This window comes from Helianthus annuus, chromosome 15 (genome assembly GCF_002127325.2).
Source record: "Helianthus annuus cultivar XRQ/B chromosome 15, HanXRQr2.0-SUNRISE, whole genome shotgun sequence".
Lineage (NCBI taxonomy): Eukaryota > Viridiplantae > Streptophyta > Magnoliopsida > Asterales > Asteraceae > Helianthus > Helianthus annuus.
Genome location: NC_035447.2, coordinates 44,020,132 through 44,031,839, shown reverse-complemented (window position 1 = coordinate 44,031,839; position 11,708 = coordinate 44,020,132). Strand labels below are relative to the sequence as shown.

Sequence of the window (11,708 nt, the reverse complement as noted above, 5' to 3'; positions counted from 1 at the left end):
CATCATGCAAATGAGAATTTGACAAAAGGAAAATGAGACTTATAAATTTCATCCATTAGAACCAAAATTCATGAGAAATCATAACATGGTTAATGAGGATGATTTTTTTTCATCTAATCTCATTTTCAGTGATTCTAAATCATGACGTTACATCCCTAAATATTACTTGGCTTAAGGAATAAGTATGGGTCCATCATAAGTCATTCATTGACATTCGTGGAACTTATTCCAAATGGAATATTCAGACATAATTCATTTATCATTTGAAAGACTATCAACTTGTATCTAAATTTGGTCGCATATGGCCTACGGTCTTAGAAGAACTCTATTCATATATGTAGTTAGTCAGATTTCTATTAAATATGTCCTTAAAGTTTCTTATGATATCTGGACATTAAAGAAATCAAATAAAGTCTAACGTATATGTGATAGGTTCCCACGTCACGTAGCTCATTGAAACTTCTCTTGTAGCATTCTAGAGATATTAAAGATCAGTGGGAGCATTAAGTGTCTTAATAATAACTTGCAATAGTTGCAAGAGATGGAGGATTGAAAATTTTAAATTTCCACCTCTTGTACAAGACATCGCTCCATCACGACATTGTTCAATCAAACCTTATCTCCTTAAATCTAATGCTACTCTTACAAAAGTTTCATTGTTGCTTAATTGTGGGCGCACTTAGATTTCTTACCTAAACTAACATAATCCTCAACAAGAGAAACTACAACGACTAATGTCATTAATTTGTTTTCTCTATTAGAATTTGTTGGTCATTAAGTATTGACCCTAAGCATGCTGAGTTCCTAAAGATTTCTAAGGTTAGTGGGAGCAGTCAAAGTCCTTATTATGACTTGCAAGGAATACAAGAGGCGGGGGGAAGAGTGTCATTAAATTCACTCCGAATTTAACTCCGATTACACCTCTTGTACACTATACTGCACCAACTCTTACAAACTTAGAATGAAAATGATAGCAACCTAACCAAGAGCTAATCCATAAAATTGAAACTTCTAATGAACCCAATAATCAACTCAGGAGGTCATCTAGGTTTAAAAGCCTACTAACTTTGATGATTACATAACCTCCCTAATTGAAGTTGAAATGGATTTTGGAAATGTTTACTGATCCTATCTCTTCAAATTAAGCCATTAGTGTAAATCAATCATTTGAATGGAATAAAACAGTTTTCTAGTAAAACTGACTTTGTGTGTTCTTATAACGTTTGGGATTTGATTAAGTTACCTAAGAGTGTTCATGACTAAACCAAATCCTAATATAAGCGTTAAGGCACTCAAAAGCATGATTGATTGTCAAAGGTTGTACTCAGGAAGAGATAAGTTATTAAAGACTCTTTATTGCATATCTAACAAAAGATTTCTTTGAGGATCATCACTGTTCTAGTAGCTTATAATAGTTTTAAGCTACATTAGATGAACATTAAAACGATTTTCCCTAATAAATGGCTGACACATTTACATGTTCATTAGATAACAACCTAAAGTTTCAAACTGAAGGTTAAAGAACACTTTATTTGTAAGCCAATAATATCCATGTATGGGTTAATGCAAACATCATAATGTGATGAAAAGCTAACGTAATTATTTTCATCAAGAATCAAGTGGATTAATGTACCTACCTCAAGATGAGTGGGAGCAACTAAAATAAACTTGTCTATATAGATGACATTCTTTGACAAGCATATGTTACATAAGTCAAAGCATTGTTAACACAAACTTTGATATAATAAAACTCAGAGATATCTCTTACGTGATTGATATCATAACATACTGAGATAGACCCAATGGGATATTAGTTTCGTTCCATAAGTTTAACATTAAATGGGTCCTTACATATGTAACAATCAATATTGCTCTCCTTTAGAGGATAATAGGATAAATGAGATTATTTATTTACGCTTCATTAATTAGAAGCCTTATGTAAGTTTAAGTCTATACTCGTTTAGATATTACTCATATTGCAACACACTAGATATGTCTAGATTAATGTGTAGCATCTAATGGAGTATTACAATATCTTTAAAAGAAACGAGAGATTACAATTTAAAGAAGAAGTGAGAATTAAAACCGGTTTATTACTCTAACTTTGAGATATTCAAAGATTATAAAATGCAGTTTCGGGTATATCTTTATGTCAGCAGACAAAACCTATTTCATGGAGGAGTCATAATGCACTGATATTAACAACCTAAGTTATAACGACATAACATGGTCACTAAATGTTGTTGGAAATTTAATCAGTGGACTCATAAGTTTATTAACTCCATATAATGTTTTGAAGAATTAGTGTGATAAAGTCAGCTACCATAACTCCTTGAACAGTAACAGTTCAAGAGGTGCTGCATTAAGTTTCGATACGCAATTAATTATTCGTTTATGAACAAATTGAGGAAACTAAGTTTTGTATCGAATACATTCATGATATGCTTAAGGATCCTATAACTGAAGGGCTATTACCCATAAGTCTTATTAAGAGAGCTCATAGACGGGTATTAATTAATAGTCGTGCGCAATTGCATATCGTACTATGAATGATTAAGTATTAGTTAATTTTCCTCAAGTTTGATTTTGTATGTCTGTTAGAATATGTTCAACCGGTATAATGGAATAGACAAATAAAAGTTACAAATCAAACAAAGGGCTTACGCGTATTTTGATCATGATGATTAGGTTTTAAATTAAGGCTATAGTATGATTAATGGGGGTCCTGAGTCGCATAATGATTCAACGGCTGTATTTTTCTGCTATAGTACTTGTTTAAGGCTAAAATGAGTGTTAACTCCTGATCAGGCTTATCTAATACTCATAGTAAATGATTACTCGGCTAAGTGTGAGAATGTAAGATTAAATATATTACGTATTAATATTTAATCTATAGCCATCATAATCATTTACATTATAGAGATCAAAATATATTAGAACCTATTATTTAATTAGTTGGTAATTGTTGATGGACCATATTACCCTTAGTAACTAATTAGGTTTCCTCCTGGGTGCTTATATAAGGAGAGTTATGTGGAGGTTTAGGGGTTACTCAGTTACACAATTACACCACCCCATTAGCCATAACATCATCACGAAACCTCCTCTCCTAACCGATACCCTTTTCGGTTTCTAAGTTCCCATCATCAGTTAGCACCCTAAGGAGGAACCAGATCACCTTGACAAAGATGTCGAACTCCATGTCGTCTTCTCTCACTGGATTCTCCTCTGCACTGTCTGCGGTGACAGGTATGTTTATATTGTTTTCCTTCATGCACAAACAGAACTGAACCAACAATCTGATAAAGCACTGGCAGCCGATTTGAAATTCTGGAGGTTAAATTGTAGGGTTACATCTGATACTTTTCTAAATCTTCAGTAGTTCTTCTAAATCTTCAATAGTTCTGAAAGAAAGCTTCAAGAGCTGAAAGGGGAAAAAGGAGAATACTGGCTGAGAGTGCGGGAAAAGACAAACACGGACTTTGTAATTTAAGATGTAGTATAATATAATATAATATAAGACATGGCTTTGTGTAATACTTTAGATACCGAATATTATGTCAAGTGGTAAAAGAATTTCAACTTTAATATCACTCCTATTTGTATACACTCAAAATTCAATTATAAGTTTTTATTTGGTTTGGCAGAGTATTTCGAGAAACCCTCTCCATCTCACACTTTATATACTTGTTTGACCCGGAAATTGATGAATGTTGTATCGTCCTCCTCTATTGGTCCTAGGATACTCTCTTGGTAAACCACATATTACTATATATAAACAAACAAAACTTTCTTATATAAACCCAACAAGAATCATAACAAACGAACACTAAAGATTCGTTTGAGGATCCTTAAAAAATTAATGTTGTCGATCAAAAGTAGAATCATACGATGGAGTATCATTATCTTGTTCTCATTTTCACCTTAACATTTGCTCTTATGGTACAATCTAATTTAGCTTGGTTAGGAAAAACTGAAAAGATCATTGCAGATACGGAGGACTACCTCGACAAAAATGCTAATGCGGCCGCGACCGCCATGGAAGCATATAATCCTGAGCTGTTAGCGTGAGTCTCTTAGAGAACCTCCAACGCTGAGGTTCATTTACGCCACCTCAGCATTTGTTTACCATTTGAGTAGACGTCCTTAAGGGTGTTTGTTTGTGTTCATCCTGATATCTGGACGAGCCGGATCTCTCACAACCATACCCTATAATATATATTTTTAAGAAAGGTGTTTGAAAAAGGCTGACAGTTTTTTTAAGGATGAATAAAAATCTAATATGCTAGCTGATGTGACATGGTTGTAAGCGTTGGAATTTCTAGTATTGGGGATGATAATAAAGTAGTTTTTAACAAATATTTTCCCATGTAAATTTAGTTTTACGTATGATTAACACTTACAAAATTTCTCTAGGTCTTTAACAGATACAGATTCGACAAGAAGGGACCTACATGAATGTCACGCAAGGAACCCGATTGATAAGTGTTGGCGGGGCAAAGCCGACTGGGCGGAAAACCGACAAGCGTTAGCCCAATGCGTGACCGGTTTTGCAAAAGGAACTACAGGGGGCGCGGGTGGGGAAATCTATACGGTGACATGTTGTTCTGACGAAGACGCCACAAATCCAACACCAGGGACGTTGCGCTACGGTGTCACCCAAGAGAAGCCTTTGTGGATCATATTTGAAAGAGATATGGTGATTACTTTGAAACACACACTTGTGGTGTCTAGTGACAAAACAATTGATGGTAGAGGTGCAAAAGTTGAGATTGCTTATGGTGGTGGTATCACCATTCATGGTGTCAACAATATCATTGTTCATGGGATTAACATCCATGATGTTAGAGAAATGCCAGGGTTTGGATCAAGATGTGGTTGTGATGGTGATGCTATTACTGTTAAAAGTTCTTCAAAGATATGGATCGACCATTGCTCCCTTAGTAAGGGTGTAGATGGGCTCATTGATGTCACTGTGGGTAGCACGGCTGTAACCATTTCCAATTGCAAATTCACCGATCATGACAAAGTAAGAGCTATCTCCTATTAGTTTCTTGGAACATCACAAAAATGTCTATCTTGTCTGATGAGTTTGACAAAATAGATTTGAATGTTTTTTAAAAAAACATTATTTGACTTGACTTTAGGGGTGTAAACGAGCCGAGTCGAGCCCAAACTCGCTTAGGCTAGAGCTCGGGCCCATTTAGCATGTGCGAGCTTGAGCTCGTGCTCATTTAACATATGAGAGCTCGAGCTCAGTTCGTGGTAATTCTTCAAGCTCGAGCTTGACTCGTTTATTATTTAAAAGTTAATTTATACGTACTGATTATATATTTTTTTAATAAAATTCATATGACATAATATATCTGTGTATAGGTTATTAAGTTATTTTTATCATCATTTTATAAATAAAATTATACTTACATAAATATATATTCAATATATTAAATAATAATGAAAGGCTCGTTTTCGCGAACCGAGTCAAGCTCGATAAATGAAGCTTTGGCTCAGGCTCGTCTATTAAATAAACTTACTTTTAGGCTCGAAATCATTTTAGCATGGCTCGTTTCGAGCTTTTTCAAGCAGCTTGGATCGTTTACACCTACAACTTGGTGGGGCGCAACAACATGAATTTGTTGCGCCAATTTTAGAACGGCGGTGAAGAACAGCGCAGGATAATGCATATGCATTGCTAGATGAAATTTTTTTACGTTAGGATTGAAATTTGTTAAAACTAAGGAACACATGTCAAACACTGGTTTATTAAAGTTTTTTGAAAGTCATAAATATTTTGTCAAGCACATCTTGTTCATCAAGATGGTCATTTTGGTGATTTCCTTTTAATTTAATTTAAGGTATATAGATAACTGAACTTTAGAATACATACATTATTTAACAGGCCATATTGCTTGGAGCGGACGACAAGCATACTGAAGATAAAGCAATGCATGTCACGGTCGCATACAACAAGTTTGAAGGAATCACCCAAAGAATGCCTAGATGTCGCTTTGGCTTTTTTCAAGTCGTTAACAACGATCATTGCGGATGGGGGATTTACGCCATTGGTGGTAGTTCGAATCCTACTATTCTCAGCCAAGGCAACCGATTTTGTGCTCCCAATGAAGCTCACCTAAAACAGGTATCCTATAAGTATATTTGAATGAGCTTTATCGTAACTAATATATTCTATCTAATAATTCCGAATTTTATATCAAGGTTACAATGAGGACTAATGCCAAAGAGGAAGAGTGGAAGAACTGGAATTGGAGATCATCAGACAAGGATGTATTCGAAAATGGAGCCTTCTTTGTACCATCCGGGGTTGATCCGCAGCTAACCCCTGAACAACAAGAACACATGATTGAAGCTGCACCAGGATGTCACGTTCCGAAACTCACTAGTTGTGCGGGCGTACTCTCATGCGTGCCCGGACAACCTTGTTAACAACCCTATTAACATACATTGTTTTACATTTATTCGCATTTTAAGTATTATATTTCCTTAAGAGCTAGTATATCTATCCAATTTGGCTCACCAACTTCACCTATCACTTATACATTGGTGTTGCCCACCTCTACCCGCTCGATTTCTCCGCTTCTCCACTGACACAGACGGATTCCACATCCCCTCCTGTCCACACAGATTGCGTTCGTGCGGGCAAAAATGCCCCCTCTCTCCTCCACATTGACCACCAACTCCTGCCACGTTGGCCACGAACGACCACGAATGTTCTTACTATATATATTTTTTTTATCACAGTGAATATTTGTAATGAGTAGAATGAAATCGATATATTTGAAATTATCATTTGAATAACTGGCTTGTTTTAGATTTTACTTTGTTCCTTTACAGGTGAAAACAACAATGATTAGGTTTAACAACATGAAGTATTTGATAGAAATATTCATCAGAGTTGAATATCTGGATTTTTATAACCATCTATACATAGCATAGCAAGTATATATGGCTTGTGTTATAAAAAGTTATCAACTTATGGTCTCAAAATCGTTGATTTAAAATATAGTTATATAAAAATATGTAACAAGTCAAATTTCAAAAATGACTTGGTTTGTTTACACAAACGCAAGTGCATTGTGTCTAAAGTGGGAGAATAATTACGAATCTGTGATGGAAACAAATCAACAACTGAGATTAGTGGATGGTGACGTAATGAACTGAAGGAGCAAAAATAGGAAAAACCAGCCATTATTGATTTTTATCAAGGTCCCTTCTTTGTATATGACACTATATATTTTCTCAAACTTACACCATTAAATCAAGCATTTTTCATTTATAATTGAAATATATATATAACATTATTATTTAGGGGAATTGACCTATAATAATCCCATATAGACCTTATTGGTCATTAATAATCCTACCTCAGAATATTCCCCCCACCAGTCCCACCTTTCACCTATTTTTCTAACAATTATCCCCCGTTAAAAAAAACTTAACGGAGTTAAGCTTTTTTTCCAAATTACAAACAGATTTTTTAGGGTTTTTGATCAGAACGATGATACGAGTCCATTGATGTAAAACTTACTTCGAAATGGTGCTCCAAGTGACGTGATTTTGGTTAATTGGAAATTTAAACACCCGAATTGAAGTGCCGTTTTCATCATTTGGAGCCTCGTTTCGAAACAAGTTTTACATCAATGGACTCGTATCGCCGTTCTAATCAAAAGCCCTAAAAATTTGTTTGTAATTTGGAAAAAAGCTTAACTCCGTTAAGTTTTTTTAATGGAGACCATTGTAGGAAAAATGGGTGAAAGGTGGGACTGGTGGGGGGAATATTCTAAGGTGGGATTGTTAGTGGCCAATAAGGTCTAGGTGAGATTATTACAGCCCAATTTCCCTATTATTTATAATTCAAGTATAATATTACTATATTTAATAAAACTAGAATTGATTTCCCACGTTGTGGGGATCGGTTTTTTAATGTGATTTGAGTGTACTGATTTTTTTTTTTTTTTTTGCAATTGCTTATCGATCAAAACGTAGACCAATTGAAAAATCTACAAAAAAACGGCAAAAAAACATTTTTTGTCTGACATAACTCATTTTCGAAACAAAAAATACATCAAAACATAAACCAAATTGAATTTATACCATACTTACATAAAAATAAGCACATAGGGGATCAAAATGTTATTACGTCAAAATGTAAATCAACTTGAATTTACACCGACACATACACAAACGTCAAAACAGACCAACTTAAAATGTTAATAAAAATAAGCAACAAAACATATTATTTTCGACATGTTTCATGAAATATAAAGTAACTTGAATTTACACCTTATAATGAAAACGTATTATATTTGACCTGCCTCATTTACAAACATAATTTACGCCAAAACGTACATCAACTGAATACGTCCATAAAAATAAACACGAAAACGTATCATATTTGATGTGACTCATTTTTTAACTTTTTGTATGTCAAGACGTAAATCGACGCAAATTTATACCGACCCGTAAAAAATTATACAGACCCGTATATAAAATTAGGCACATAAAAATAAACACGAAAACGTATCATATTTGAGATGGTTAGTTTTAAAATAAATTATAAAAAAGACAGGTGACCTTTGTAAAATCTTTAAAAAAAACTTCGCATCCCAGGAAAAAAAATTATGGTTCGCTACTGGCGTGAAGGGGTCGGCGTAGAAAATTCCACCGGCATGGAGGGGAGGGAGTAGTGACATGGTGGATTTTGATTGGTGGGTGGTATTTGGGTTAGTTTTGATAGGTTGTATGGTTATTATTTGTTTATTATTTTTTTTAAAAATGTCCCCTTTTATGCCCCTTCCACTTCGTATTTTTTTTAAACACGCCCCTCTGCCGACGTTGCTTTCACATGGCACTTAATCCCCGTCCACACCAAGTAGTCTATTGAAGTCCTCTACAATCCTCCAACATTTCCATCAAGATTGATATATCATCTTTAATCACATCAAGATATTATCAATATATTTGATGAGACGGAAATAATCACAACCATGAGAATAGAGTGTGAAGGGGTATGGTCCTGAATCCTACGCACGACATTACAAGACATGTGCACATAAGACCATACCCAGACTTAGCAGAACTATACTTAGTTACCACAAAAGCATTCACACAGCTCAGACCGGCTCATGCAGCGTAGTAACAACTAAGACGAATACAATAGTATAGATGGCAAGGGCTGTAGCCTATCAACATATGCCAGGAAATAAGAAGTACAAAAGGAAAGTGACGTGGAACCAATCAGGTTGCGTCGTTCACTGCTCCATGATCTCCACTCATAGCTAGCGGAAGACTCGACAACAAGGACAATCATTACGCCATATCCTGTTGGTGCATATTTCGTACGTCTGCCACTGTGCGAATAGTTAGATAGAGCGTGTATTGAGTATTATATAGAATAGAGAAAGTTGGACAGGTTTTAGTAATGTCAAAGTCCATCCGAACGGATGGACAAGTCCATCCGAACGGATGGACAATAGAATAGTCCATACCCCATCCGAATATAGGTTTGACATTGTAAAGTTCATCCGGACGGATGGACACTAGCTCATTCGGACATGTGTAGGCTATTGCCTATAAATAGGGATGCGGGGTTCCAATTTGGACAAGCTTTTGGTTCCAAGAGGGGACATGTTGGCCAACTGGTCTCACGGTACGGTAACTTACAGATACGAATAAGTGATCAGATTATAAGTGACTGCTCGGTGTCGTATATGTTGACATTTAAGAGATATACAGTCAAGAAAATCAAGAGCAATGGTGATATATATGCGGATTAGACACCAAAAAATAAACACTCAAAAAATGGCTACAAATTAAGGAATGTGTTTAGTGACGACATCAGATTCCTAATTGATGGAGAAAGGTCTGGTGGCAAGAAAAGCTGCTTCCAGAAGGTTGTCAAGTGTTTTCGCTTGACGATTCCATTCTTGGGTGGTTGGTTTGGCCCTTGTTCCTGTAACTCGAATCCTAGCCCGGTATATCCCATTTTAGCTCTACACCATTGTGAACCTTACGCCTTTTTTACTCTCTGATCGAGGTTCTCGGCATTGAAAAATCTTCGCAAACTAAATGACACGTGTATATGTGGGCATTTAAAAGATATACCATCAAGAAAATCAAGAGCAATGGTGATATATATGCGGATTAGACACCAAAAAATAAACACTAAAAAATGGCTACAATTTAAGGAATGTGTTTACTAACGGCATCAGATTCCTAATTGATGGAGAAAGGTCTTGTGGCAAGAAAAGCTGCTTCCAGGAGGTTGTCAAGTGTTTTCGCTCGACGATTCCATTGTTGGGTGGATGGTTTGGCCCTTGTTCCTGTAACTCGAATCCTAGCCCGGTATATCCCATTTTAGTTTTACACCATTGTGAACCTTACGCCTTTTTTACTCTCTGGTCGAGGTTCTCGGCATTGAAAAATCTTTGCAAACTAAATGACACGTGCATATGTTGACATTTAAGAGATATACCGTTAAGAAAATCAAGAGCAATGCTGATATATATGCGGATTAGAGAACAAAAAATAAAAACTCAAAAAATGGCTACAATTTAAGGAATATGTTTAGTGACAGCATCAGATTCCTAATTGATGAAGAAAGGTCTGGTGGCAAGAAAAGCTTCTTCAGGAGGTTGACAAGTGTTTTCGCGCGACGATTCCATTCTTGGGGGGTTGGTTTGGCCCTTGTTCCTGTAACTCGAATACTAGCCCAGTATATCCCATTTTAGTTTTACACCATTGTGAAGCTTACGCCTTTTTACTCTCTGATCAAGGTTCTCGGCCTTGAAAAATCTTCGTAAACTAAATCACACGTGTATATGTTGACATATAAGAGATACACAGTCAAGAAAATCAACAGCAATGGTGATATATATGCTGAGTAGACACCAAACAATAAACACTTAAAAAATGGATACAATTTAAGGAATGTGTTTAGTGACGGCATCAGATTCCTAATTGATGAGAAAGGTCTGGTGGCAAGAAAAGCTGCTTCTAGGAGGTTGTCAAGTGCTTTCGCTCGACGATTCCATTCTTGGGTGGTTGGTTTGGCCCTTGTTCTTGTAACTCGAAGTATATCCCATTTTAGTTTTACACCATTGTAAACCTTACGCCTTTTTTACTCTCTGATCGAAGTTCCCGGCATTGAAAAATCTTCGCAAACTAAATGACACATTTATATGTTGACATTTAAGAGATATGCAGTCAAGAAAATGAAGAGCAATGGTGATATATATGCGGATTTGAAACCAAAAAAGAAACACTCAAAAAATGGCTACAATTTAAGGAATGTGTTTAGTGACGACATCAGACTCCTAATTGATGGAGAAAGGTCTGGTGGCGAGAAAAGCTACTCCCAGGAGGTTGTCAAGTGTTTTCGCTCGACGATTCTATTCTTGGGTGGTTGGTTTGGCCATTGTTCCATTAACTCGAATCCTAGCCCGGTATATCCCATTTTAGTTTTACACCATTGTGAACCTTACGCCTTTTTTACTCTCTGATCGAGGTTATCGGCACTGAAAAATCTTCGCAAACTAAATGACACGTGTATATGTTGACATTTAAGAGATATGCAGTTAAGAAAATCAAGAGCAATGGTGATATATATATGCGGATTAGACACCAAAAAAGAAACACTCAAAAAATGGCTACAATTTAAGGAATGTGTTTAGTGACGACATCAGACTCCT

At 35.8% G+C, this 11,708-nt stretch overlaps 1 protein-coding gene across 1 annotated transcript; it reads left to right on the top strand.

The window, feature by feature from the left end:
* The first annotated feature begins 3,891 nt into the window (after nt 1-3,891).
* On the top strand, nt 3,892-6,684 carry LOC110911521 (pectate lyase 2). The gene is made up of 4 exons (XM_022156148.2): nt 3,892-4,067; nt 4,417-5,029; nt 5,900-6,139; nt 6,217-6,684. Exons 1-4 carry the CDS (start codon nt 3,892-3,894, stop codon nt 6,442-6,444), a joined length of 1,257 nt encoding a protein of 418 aa, XP_022011840.1. The 3' UTR covers nt 6,445-6,684.
* The last annotated feature ends 5,024 nt before the right edge of the window (nt 6,685-11,708 follow it).